The 13,188-nt window shown below is 38.2% G+C and overlaps 1 protein-coding gene across 1 annotated transcript in view; it reads right to left on the reverse strand.

Annotated features, from left to right (window-relative positions):
• FOLH1 (folate hydrolase 1) overlaps positions 1–7,936 on the reverse strand; it is a 65,301-nt gene extending 57,365 nt beyond the window's left edge. The window contains exons 1-2 of the mRNA XM_090267799.1: positions 7,729–7,936; positions 5,429–5,537 (exon numbers count right to left, since the gene is read on the reverse strand). Of these exons, the coding sequence (XP_090123925.1) occupies positions 5,429–5,537; positions 7,729–7,843 (224 nt within the window). The 5' untranslated portion in view covers positions 7,844–7,936. The remainder of the gene's footprint in view (positions 1–5,428; positions 5,538–7,728) is intronic.
• Between the last annotated feature and the right edge of the window lie 5,252 nt (positions 7,937–13,188).

Consider the following 13,188-nt stretch of genomic DNA (forward strand, 5'->3'; position numbering starts at 1 on the left):
GTTTTTTGGAGTCAGAGTTTTCCTTCTCTGATGTGCCCTGACTGGAAGATCGAACCAGCGACACTTAGCTTGCAGGCCGACGCTCAATCCACTGAGCTAAACCAGCCAGGGCCATTAAATTTCTAGGTACCTTGTTATTTTTGTTGCTAAAGTAGTAATGTGATTGTAGTCTTAATTTTTCTTTCTGATAGTTATTATTCTTTTAATATGCTTTATTAATTATGCTGTCACAGTTGTCCTAATTTCTTTTCCTTTTCTTCCCCTCCATCCAGTGACACCCCTCTGTCCAGTTGTCCCCCGCTTAGTCCATGCCTATTGGTTGTGCATATAGTTCTTCTTAACATCTTCCTATCTCCTCCACTCCCTCCTACTATGCTTCTTAATTCTTGTATCACCTCCCTCCCTTTCCCCCCACTCCCTCCCCGCTGACTTCCCCCCAAAATGTCCCCATACCTATAATTCTTTTTCCACTCTCGTTGCCTTTTTAGTTTGCCTTTGTTTTGATTCCCTAGCTTCTGTTGTTGGTTGTTGTGATACAGTTTACATTTTAATGTTCATAGTTTTGACCCTACTTTCTCCTAAAAAAGTCCCTTTAACATTTCATATAACAGTGGTTTGGATCTGATGAACTCCTTTTACTTTGTCCTGGAAGCACTTTCTCTGCCCTTCTATTCTGAATGACAGCTTCACTGGATAGAGTAATCATGGTTGTAGGTTTTTGCTTTTCATTACTTTGAGTATTTCATGCCAGTCCCTTCTTGCCTGCAGTTTCTTTTGAGAAATCAGCTGATAATCCTATTGGGACCCCTTTGTACATAATTCTCTTCTCTCTTGCTGCTTTTAAGATTCTCTCTTTATCCTTAATTTTTGACATTTTGATTATAATGTGTCTTGGTGTGCCTCTCTCTGGGTCCAGTTTTTCTGGAACTTTGTGTGCTTCCTGGACCTATAAGTCTATTTCCTTCCCCAAGTTCGGGAAGTTCTGCTTCATTATTTTTTCACATAATTTTTCAATTTCTAGTTCTTCTTCTTCACCTTCTGGCAACCCTATGCTTTGGATGTTGGCCCGCTTATAGCTGTCCCATAGGTTTCTGAGTCTCTCCTCATTTTCCTCACTTCTGATTTCCTCTTTCTGCACTGGTTGACTCTTCCTTCCCTGTGTTTCGATTTGTTGATTTGATCCCTGGTTTTCTTTTCCTCACCACTAGTTTTGTATGTGTTTTCATTCATTTCAGCAGGACTAGCCTTCATTCCTTCCCCATCTTGTTTAAGATCTGCCGTTAGGTCTGTAAGCATTTTTATAAGCAAAGCTCTGAATTGTGCCTCAGAAAGATTTCCTATCTGCTGCTTTGTTAGATTAGATATTTGCTGTCTGGTCAGCTGCATCACTGGGATCTCTATCATCATGATCTGTGCCATCCTGACAGTTCTGTGTTTACCTTTGCTTCCTGGGAAGGGCTGTCATACCTCCTATGCTATAGATGGCAGAGCCCCGTGCACTCATCACTACCAGGTAACCCTTCTCACCACACTGTGGAGTTTTCTGTGGGGGCGGGGGTCCAACATGAATTCCTGCCATTCACTCTCTGCTGAGACTGGGAGCCTCCTCCTCTGTCCCCATGCCCTCCGGCCCTCACAGTCCGAGGCAATGGGGGTCTGCCTTTCCTGGCATTGGAATCACGAGCTGATGAGTTTGGTCTGCAGCAGGGGGTGCTCCCCAGGTGCTTCTCGCCTCCCCTTAAACATGGGTGTCTGTGCTTACCACTGTCCCACCACCATTGCCACAGCTGCCACCACCGGCACAGCTTGGCCTCTCCACCCTGGCTTCACTCCTACTTGTCCAAATGAGCACCACTTCTTTATAAGTTCATATGTTGGACTTCCATGTAGCTTTATTTTCTGGAACTTCTGGTTATTTCTGGCTTTGCAGTAGTTGTATTCTTTCTTAGTTGTGGAGGGAGATGGAGCATGTGAATCTAGGCCTCCATCTTGGCCGGAAGTGATAGTTCATTATTGGTGTAAAAAATGCAATTGGTTTCTGAATATTTATTTTGTATCCTTCTACTTTGCAAATTTATTTATTAGATTTTTGGTGGAATCTTTAGGAATTTTTATATAAAATATAATATAACAGTGTTACTTCTTTCATTCCAATTTGAATGCCTTTCATTCTTCCTGGCTGATTGCTGTTGAATAAGAGTGGTGAAAGCAGACATCCCTGTATTGTTCCCTATATTAAAAAAAACAATATTTAGTTTTTTCCCACTGAGTATTATGCTGGCTGTGGGTTTGTCATATGTGGCCTATATTATGTTGTTATGATCCTTCTATCCCTACTTTGCTTAACACTTTTATCATAAATGGGTGCTAGATTTTATCAAATTTTTTTCTATATCTATTGATATGATCATGTGATTTTTATCCTTCATTTTGTTGATGTAATTTATCATGTTTATTGATTTGTGGATTTTGTTCCAACCTTGCATTCTCAGAATAAATCCCACTTTATCATGGTATATGAACTTTTTAAAGTATTGCTGGATCCTTTTTGCTAATATTTTTTTGAGGATTTTATCATCTATGTTGATCAGGAATATTAAACTATAATTTTCTTTCTTTGTAGTGTCTTAATCTAATTTTGGAATTAGGATAATACTGGCCTCATAAAAGGAGCTTTGAAATTGTCTTCTTGAATTTTTTTGAATAGTTTGAGGATAACTATCAGTTCTTTGAATGTTTGAAAAAATTTGCCTGTGAAACCATCTGGTTCAGGACTTTTGTTTGCTGGAAGTTTTTTTGACTACTACTTTGATTTCATTAGTTGTAATTAGTCTAATCAGGTTTTCTGATTCTTCTTGAACTAGTTTTGAAAGATTGTATGTTTCTAGGAATTTATCCATTTTTCTCAGGTTGTCTATCTAGTTTGTTGGCATATAGTTGTTCATAGTATTTTCTTACAACCTTTGTATCACCATGGTGTCAGTTTTACTGTTCTGTTGTTTCTGATTTTATTTATTTGGGTCCTCTCTCCTTTTCTCTTAATGAGTCTAGTTAAGGGTTTGTCAATCTTGTTTATCTTTCAAAGAAACAGTTCCCAGTTTCACTGATTTTTTTTTTTTTTTTTTTGGTTTTTATGTCATTTATTTTTGCTCTAATCTTTTCTATTTCCTTCCTTCTACTTATTCTGGGAAAAGGACAAAATTTTAAGGGGCAGCTGAGAAGTCTATCTATTCCTTCATCAGTGTGGACCTACCTGCAGCCAAAGAGCTAACAGGCAGCTATTTTCTTCTATATTACAATACATAGATTACAGACTGTGATATAACTGAAGTGGATGTAGATTATGTGTATCTCCTGAAGTCACAGATGTAACTGTCCCTACAAGCAGGAAGAATTGTTACAGGAAGTTTTGAACATGCTTACATTGGGGAGAGAGAGAGAAACTGAGACTGAGTTTACCAGACTTTGCTATAACCAGTGAAATTTGTTGCAACAGTTTTGTCATTACCAACTAGAATTCAACCATGTGCTATGATAAGGTTTGAACCCACTCATTTGGAGCAAAGCTGATCCTAAAAAAGATAAGTAGAAAAAGACTACTTTTCATGATAAATAAATTAATCAGCATAAAATCAGATCAAGTGGTGTATTATAGGTTTTGCCTGTAACTTTTACAAACCTGGCCATGTCTGAAATTCCTCACCTGTACTTGTGGAGACTATAGCCACTCCACTAGCTCTCAAAGATTTGAGGCTCAATTAGATAACAGATATTAAACAGCAGTTTTGACATTTTTTATTGTCTTAATTGAGAAGTATGTCAAGTTATTTGTTGATGCTTCAAGATTATCAATTATTTTCAAAAATAGTAATAATTTATAAAGTATTCAAAATAGCTAACAACTTGTATGGCAAATTAGAAATCTGGAGCGTTCAGGAGGTTTTTGGAGATTCTTCAGTCCTTGCAGGGATGAGTGGGGGGTTCTCTTAATTTCTTTCTTTTGTGTGTTAAAGATAAACATCCTTGAATTCTGAACAGTTAGAGCAGCTTGATCAGTGATATAGAGAATAAGCAAGAAGCTGACTGCTTCAATCTTGCTTAGGGTCCAAAAAGAAATAAACAAAAGCCATTTGTTTTTGCTGGTCAGGCCATGCCACAGGTTAGGAAAGGAAGAAAGAAGCAGGAACATCAGCTCTAAGAGCAAATATTAAATCTTGCCAGACCTCCATTATGATATCTATTGTACCTATTTATAGTGAAATAGTAAGTGGCAGGGGAGGGATTTCCAAAGTTTAAGCTTCAAACAGCCCTTCCAGAGACCTGGGAGGTATCACAGAAAATTTTTGTTCATAGTTTTAATTCTATCAAAATGAATATAGATATATGTGTTTATATGATTTTATGTGTACACATCTATGCATATATGTATGTATATATAAAACTGTCTTTTAAATAAAATTATAACTTGTATTCACTAAAGGATCTTTCAATCACTATAAGGGACTTTAAGTATTTCTGAATACATGCACTAAGCAAATTTGTTCTAAAAAAAGGGCCTTATGCTTTGAAAAGCTAAATACTCTAATTGATTATATATAATCATTTATACAAGGGCTTCTTTTTTTTCAGTTGCTTTTCAAATAGTTTTTAAATTTACTCATTTACTTCTTTGGCTCTACACTAGAGATAGCTATTTCAGGAAATAGGGAGCTAGATTGTAAACTATGTCACATATATGTTCTCTAAGTTCATCCTCATCATAGCAGTATCATTGTCCTTATTTCATAGATGTAGAAAGGAGGGCTTGGGAAGTTTAAGTATTCACTCAAAGTTACTTTGCTATCAATGGGCAAAGTTGAAATTTAAACTCAAGTATGACAGACCCCAAAGTCCAAGTTTATTCTTTTGACCAAAATATACTATCTTCCTCCAAAACAGGAGACAGGAAAATAAATTCCACTGACCAAATCCAGCACATTTCCTGGTTTTTATAGCCCACAGTTAAGAATGGTTATCACATTTCAACAGGTGAAAAACTAAAGGAATATTTTATTATACAATTATATAAAATTCAAATTTCAGTGCCTATAAATAAAGTTTTATCAGACCTGCCACACTTATTCCTTTATGCATTTTCAATGGATTCCTTTGTGCTACAATATCAGAGCTGAGTAGTTGTGATAGAAATCAGTTGGCCTATAAAAGCAAGCCCTTCGCAGAGTTTGCTGACCCCTGCTCTAAAACATCCCTATTGGTAAAGTTCAGATAAAATATATTATCCTGTCCATATAAAATGTGATATAAGATCTTCAACAAATAAAACTTTTTTAAAAAAGTAAGTTCCCGTATATGAAATATTGGATCAAAATTTTGAAACAATACAATTTTCCAACAAATTGTCCATATGAATTTTCAAGTATATGCTTACTATAAGAACTTTTTGATGTTCTCAGCTTTCAGTTCATCCAAAAATTTCTTCTTCACATTATGCTGTGGAACAACATTAGTAGCTTCATTGGAGGATTTTATAAACCATCCTGTAGAATACATACAAATATAGGAATGAGAAGTGAGCTCACAGACAAGCCCTCATTCTTCTTTTTTTAAGAATCTTATGTATTTATTTTTAGAGAGAAGGGAAGGGAGGGAGAAAGAGAGGGAGATAAACATCAATGCAAGGGAAACATCACTCAGTTGCCTCTCGCACACCCCCAGCCTGGGACCTGGCCCACCACCCAGGCATATACCCTGACAAGGAAATGAACCAGTGACCTTTCAGTTTGCAGGACAATGCCCAAACTCACTGAGTAACACCAGTCAGGGCAGGCCCTAATTTTTCTTGTTGCTGTATCTATCATATGTAAAATATAAATTACCAATGACCTCCAGCATTCACTGAAATTTTCTAAAATTTAATTCTCTTATCTACTTCCACTGGGAAAAAATCATGCACACAGACCTTCATATTAAAAATCAATTGCAACATATGTTTTATCCGAGTTCAATGATAAGATTGCTGTTACTCTAAGAAATGTTTCATGAGAAAATGTGCACTAAGATTAAATGTTTCAAAAAGGGGATGAATAATCTCTCTTAAAAATTAAGATAAAAAGGAGATACACCTCTTTTTTCCTTAAAGCTTTTATCCCTGGTGACTGTTCTTTGGTGAACCAGAATAAGCATTTAGTCAATGTTTATAATGAATTCATTATTAATATATTTCAAATACACAAGTTATTTCAAAGAGTTGAAGGAAACTCAGATCTGTAATTTGTTCTGGCTCTGAAATTAAAGACAAAATGCTGAGATTTTATGTTTCCAGTTGAAGTAGGCTTGATAAATTCAACTTCAGAAAGCTACAGTGAAACTATAATTCACCCAACATCTCTGTAAGGCACCTAGTGCACATAGGCCAGAGGCAATGGGTAGCAAGATAACACAGAAGTAAGCCCTTGTAGTTGGTAATCATTACAGGACTTATTTAGAGGAATGATCAGTGCCCGGCCAGCTTTTGTGGAACATTCCAGTTATTACACACACGCGCGCGCATGCATGCACACACACACAGAAGCATACTGAAATAAATGATGGGCAGCAAATGGAAATACAGTTCCACCTGTACACACAACAAAGGATTAGGCTGTGGGACCTGGGAAGGACACACTGAGGATTAAATGCTTGAATTGAGATCTGGAGAATGAACTGGATGAAGTGCAGTGAGGTCTGTGGGGGAGGGGAGAGCAGACAATTCTAGGGAAGAACAAACAAACATTAATAAAGGAACTCTTCTGTGTTAGCCACTGAGCAGTGAATAGGAGGATTTAGCTGAGTCTAAATTAGGAATAAAATGCCCTGAAGAGTTACAGATTTTAATTCCCATGCCAACCTTGACATTTTTAGAGCTGAGAAAGTTGAAAGTTAATTTGAAGTGCGTCCTTACTGAGTACCTATCTCATTTAAATCCCACAACAACCCTAGGCAGTTACTCATATCCACATGTTAGCATGAGCATAATGTGGCTCAGAAGTTTTTGTAATAGCCCTAAGGTCCATGCACTGGTCTTCTAAATCCCGAAAAAGAAATTCAGAGTTCAGGGCACGGGCAAACCACCTGGGAATCCCTTAAGCTAGTCCTGCGCATTAATGTGCAATCAGAAGCAGCTTCTATCAAGAAGAAATAAAGAAAAGAGCCAATACCCCAATAATGTGACGGGAACTTTAAGTGCTGTTTTATTTACTACTTCCACTAAATTGCAGATATTATCATCATCATACAGATTGGAAAACAGGCTAAGACAGGCCGGGTAACTTGTTCAAGGCCATGAAGAAGTGGCGGAGTCAAAATTAAAATGGAAGAGTGTGAGCTTGTCTGTGCTGCCCCTGGTTTTCTTAACGAGTTGGGTTAGGTCGCAAATCCGTTCACTGGAGACGGCAACGCAAAAGAACTGTAGGTAACAATCTCTTCAGAGAGCTGACAATAATGTCAGCGAGTTCCCAGAGGTTTCCCCTTTCTACTCCTTACCCTGTGTGACTGTCCTACAATAGCTTGTCCAGAACCCAACCCTACACTACCTCCAGGAACCCCTACCTACTTTGCTCAACCCCAACCTTCCCCCAAACTAAACCACCTTCCCCGGGAGCCCACATCGCAGCCAGCCGGCGAGTCCAGCAAAGCGCGGAACTGCCGGGTAGGCAGGCTCCGGGGTGGGCTTGGCGAGCGCGCACCTACCGAGGAGGAAGCCGAAGATGAAGAGTCCGACGGCCAGCAGGGCCCCAACGCAGAGCCAGCGCGGGCGGCGCCAAGCGACAAATATCGAGTCGGCTTCGTGAAGGGGACTCCACATCTCGGGAGGCGGGGTTAGGGGAGCCCCCTGGGACCTCTGCTGCGCCCGGCCAAGGGTCAAGGGCTCTCTCCAGCTAGGTCTGCCGGGATCTGAGGGCGGGAGTCTATTCTCAGCCCTGGGTCTAGTTTCTCCGCCCTGAAGTTATTTCTGGCTTACTTTCCACCAATCCCAGCGAGAGGGACGCAATAGCAGTCGCCAGAAGAAGAAGACCCTGCCCCGTTGGAGAAACGCTTTAAAAAGGTTTATCTTGTCAAGTTGTTGTTTATTTTAAAATGAAAAGGGAATAAGGAAGGAAGAGAAGGAGGAAGGAGCTAGTCTCCTCTCTTCACTCCCAGATAACAATATGATTTGCAGAAAGAAAAATAAGGATTGCCTGTGTAATTTAATAGAATGCTCCTCTTTTGTCTATCTAGGAAAATATGGCCAGGACCTAGCTCCAGGATAGTTGGTAGACTAGATTAAATGATTTCTGAAGTGCTTTTATTTATTTTCAGCTCTGAAATCCTATTAAATGCCTTATAGCACTACTGAAACCGGAAAAGCCGGCGTTGGTGCTGCCTTCACCTACCAGACCCAATGACCAGGCAGGGATTGACTCTTTAGGGGCGCTTTATTCACATGGTTGGCGATCTGAGAAGATGGTGGGTTTGTACCCTAAAAGACTAGTCTTAAATTCCATTTTTAAACCAACCCTTTTTATAAAGAGAAGGAAAGTGTAGGTAAGGGGTTTGGAATTCAGGGAAAATGTTAATCAGATAAAAGCTGCAGCATTCTTTCATCTGTGCCCTGGGCAGTGGTTGTTATCTGTGTCCTGCACTCTCACCCTGGAGCACAATGGCTCAGATACCATCCTGATTGCCTGCAGTCCTCCCGAGGCACAAAGGTGGGACTGCTTTTGGTCTCCTGGAATCAAGATAGATCATACCTTCAGTTCCTAAAACAATAGCTTTTTACATACATTGATTATTAAGCTTATTAGCTATTATCTGAAACTTAAATTTTTCCAACATTTGAGTCCCCCATCACTTTAATGAATAAAGTCAAATAGAAAAAAAGTGTTCTTTCTGACACTGTTAGATAATCAAGGAGGAGGGAGGTGGTGTTAATGTGAATTGCCACTGTGCTCTTTCTCCTAATGAATATCACTGATTTTAATAAACTTTTGAGGATCACCCCCCCCCACCTTTTATACCATTTTTAAAGAAATAATAGTGGAACTTGCTGAAGGCAAGTTTTCCAGTTCAATCATTCATTTGTTCATTGAAAGTATATTTATTAAATAGTTATTCTGTACCAGGAATATTGGGTACAAATATGTGTAAAATAGTCCTTCACCTCAAAAAGGATTACCCTATCTGGGAAGACACACACATGAATGTAGTTACAATGAAGTATAATAAATATTATAATCAAGAGATACAAGAGAGTATCCAACTGGGTTTTGCATTATTCTTCAAGTCCTCATATGAAATGTCATCTACCATCTTTCCTCAGTAGCTGAAGAAGGAAGTATAATGTGCTCTAATACTTATCAAAGCAAACATGTGCCAGTTTTTTTTTGGGGGGGGGCAGGGAATTAATCAAGTATAAAAGAGAAGTAATAGAAGTGACAACAGAAAAACCTAGTGTGGCTTGCATAACCACATATCACAGATTTTTAATTCTTTTGGGGAAAATCTTGATAATTACATGAAATAATTCATGTAAAATACATACCATATTGCCTACCATATAGAATGTGCTAGTATTATTAATTAGTTATAAAAGGTATGTCTTTCCCATTAGACTATAAGTTCCATGAGGGAAGGAGGAATCCTTTTTATAAGATCTGACAGGTGTTTATTCATTCTCTGATACTAATACACTGATCTTTACTTTTCTTTAAGTTTAATTGTTAGAATTTTTTACACATGTACTCTTTTATTTTCTTTCAGATTTTAAATTACTTGGTGCTAGGGCTCATATCTTGTTCCTATTTTCCAGAGTTACACAATGCCTATCATATAAAAACGTCCTTTGAAGTGATGAATAATATTCTAAGCAATGAAGCAGGTATGAGGTATAAGAAATGATTGGTGTTATTGAAGAACTTTAATCAAAGTGGGAAGACAGGGCCTAAATAAAAAGATAAGTAGCAATACCAGAAAGTGGAGATTATGAACCAAAAGAAGAGCAACAGCTGTGTTCAGGAGAGCATTATGGGCTCATTGTTCATACCTAATGATTCATATTAACCTCAATAGTTCTTACTGGAAGAACATCCTGAAATATTTCATAGTGCCATATGCCCATCCATATACAAAACAACATCTGGAGCTACTCTGTAGGTATATAGATAAGATAAAATATGACCTGATCATCATCTTCCTCCCCGAGGGCAGGAAATGGTAGATTCAGAATAGAAATATTAAATAAGGGAAAGGTAATATACTTACTTGCCTCTTCTACCAACCATCAGCTTTTACAGAATCTCTAGACTGAAAGCTCCCATAGAGGAGAGATTGTGCCTGAGAGAGAATTTGGCACATAATAATTATGCAATAAATACTTTTAAATGTAACCCTGGCTGGTTTGGCTCAGTGGATTGAGCGTCGGCCTGCGACCTAAGTGTCGCTGGTTCGATCTTCCAGTCAGGGTACATCAGAGAAGGAAAACTCTGACTCCAAAAAACCTCCGCTGCCTTGCGGCATACTTCTTCAGGGGAAAGGCTAAGGGAGTAAACCCCGACAGAAAATCCGGAGCCGGAGTCCCTAAGGCGGTTTGACGTTGTAGTCAACACCGGCAACTCCTGCGGCGCACCTGAAACCAAGCTGTATTGACTCCGTCTTTCCCTTGGACCCTTCAGCTGCGAAGAGAGGGGGGGTCTGCTGCATGGGCAACAGCAGACACTCCATATCACCCTACCCAGGCTCTGTAGCTTCAGCTTCACTGGAGAGGACACTCCAGCGTCATCACAAGATGTCGATTCAACACGGGAGGAGACAGATACCGTGTCACTCCCGAGTCGGACTGCACAGCCATTCTCGGCGGTGCAGATAGACTCTTAAGAAGCTACACCATCGTCTCTCGAGACGGACGGCTGCCGACGACTTTTAAATGAATGAATTGTATAGTAACTATTAGATGGTGGAAAGTTATTACCTAGTTACACAATTTTTTTAAACAATAGAATGTATGGTATAAAATGGCAGTATTTAATTCAATAACGAGAGTGAATATTTTTGTTCTTTGCTAATATGTACTCATGTAAGTATTTCACCCAGTCTGAAAGGATTTCTTAATTATCACCTTGGCCCAAGTACTGGGCTGGGTCATAGAAATTAAAAAAAAAAAACACCTTTTTTGTTTAAGCTGGAATTCCTGATTCTTGAAACTGTAACGTTTGGTGAAAAGCAGATGCTCAGTAGGTAGTAGCTATTATGACCCCCACCTGCGCCTGGCTAGAATTGACTGCAGTAACTACCCCACACCCCTACTGCCCCTTATTCATGGTTTAGCTTTCTGCAGGTTTACTTTCCATAGTTTCAGTATGGAAAATTCCAGAAATAAAAAATTCATTAAATTGCTCCTGTTCTGAATAGCATGATGATATCTCGTGACATCCCGCTCAGCCTCATCTCGGATGTGAATCATTGTTTTATTTAGTGTATCTACACAATAGCTGGCTAGGTTATAGTGATGCTGGCAATTCAAATATGACAAAGAGAAGCCATAAAGTGCTTCTTTTATGAAAAAAGGTGAGAGTTCTTGACTTAATAAGAAAAGAAAGAAAATTTCTGTGCTGAGTTTGCTAAGTTCCACGGTAAGCACAGAATCTTCAACTAGTGAAGTTGTGAAGAAGGAAAAAGAAATTCATGCTAGTTTTGCTTCTGCACCTCAAACTGCAAAAATTATAACCACAGTGCATGGTAATTGATTGTTTAAGATGAAAAAGATTAAATTTGTGGGTAGGAGACAAGACATAGTCTGTTATGGCTCGATGATCCTCCTGACGAATCTTCAGAAGGTCAATAGTTGCCTAACTCTATGTCACCATGCTATGTCATTACCTTACTTCATCTCCTCACGTAGGCATTGTATCATCTAACACCATCACAAAAGGGTGAGTACAGCACAATAAGATATTTTGAGAGACAGAGATCACATTCACATAACTCTTATTACAGTGTATTGTTATAATTGTACTTTTATTACTAGTTGTTAATTTTTTACTGTGCCTAATTTATAAATTAAACTTTATCATAGGAATGTATGTATAGGAAAAAACAGTATTTGTAATGTTTGGTACTATCTGTGATTTCAGGCATCTATTGGGAGTCTTGGAAGACATCCCCTGTAAATAAGGGAGAACTATATGTAAATCATAAAAAATAATTGTGCAGGCTAATTGGCCTTGGAGAGAGTGTATATAATTTAACCCTGTTAGGATGAAATGACTTAAAAACAGTTTTGACCAAGAATCCCAGTATTTTCCTATGAACTCAGATGGAAGAAGGCTTGAGAGATGAAACAGACACTTACCAGAGTAAGTTTCTAAGGTCTCTACTCTATTTTTAATTTCCCAACTCAGAAACTATACGTGGATTACAATGAACTATATAATGATTCTAAATTCTTTAACAAAGAATTTGTTAAACATAGGCTGTCTACACTTTTGAATTGTTTTTTAACAGCATTCTCCATTAATTTCTCTGTCATATACTTATATAATTTACTTAGTCTTGCCAATTCTGTTTACCCATCTATAAAATAGAAATAATAGAAGTTCCATTTGCACATAGTGATTTAAAAAGTTTAACAAAGAAGTCTGGCACTTAGATGACTGAATGAGTGACAAATGCAGTCATTCCATATTTCAAAAAAAATCATATAAAATCATTCTTATTTGATCATATCATTTTAAGTGGGCCCTCATATATGTAGCTAGAAATCTCCTGTGTTTAAAACCAATATTATTATCATTATGCTTACCTAAAGTTAAAGAAAATCCATTCTTATAAAAACAGTAAATAAATACATCCCAAGGAGTAAAATTTAGGTACTCTCTGCACAATAATAAGATATCTTTCACAAGTTGAAAGAGATCATGTCAGTAGAAATGACAATGAGGATAAGATGAACATGTCTTTGTACAGACATAACAAAATTAATGAGTATTATATTCATCCCTAGGATCTGTTCAAAAGAGAACAATATGCCATATTTTTCGCTCCATAAGATGCACTTTTCCCCCTTAAAAGTGGGGGGTGGGGAAATGTCTGTACGTCTTATGGAGCAAATATTGCATCACAGACCATGATGTGTATTACCTGACTTGTCAGCGGTGGCGACAGCTGTTAGAAGAG

The sequence above is a fragment of the Furipterus horrens genome, unplaced genomic scaffold (assembly GCF_987537825.1).
Source record: "Furipterus horrens unplaced genomic scaffold, mFurHor1.1.pri manual_scaffold_2, whole genome shotgun sequence".
In the NCBI taxonomy this organism is placed as follows: Eukaryota; Metazoa; Chordata; class Mammalia; order Chiroptera; family Furipteridae; genus Furipterus; species Furipterus horrens.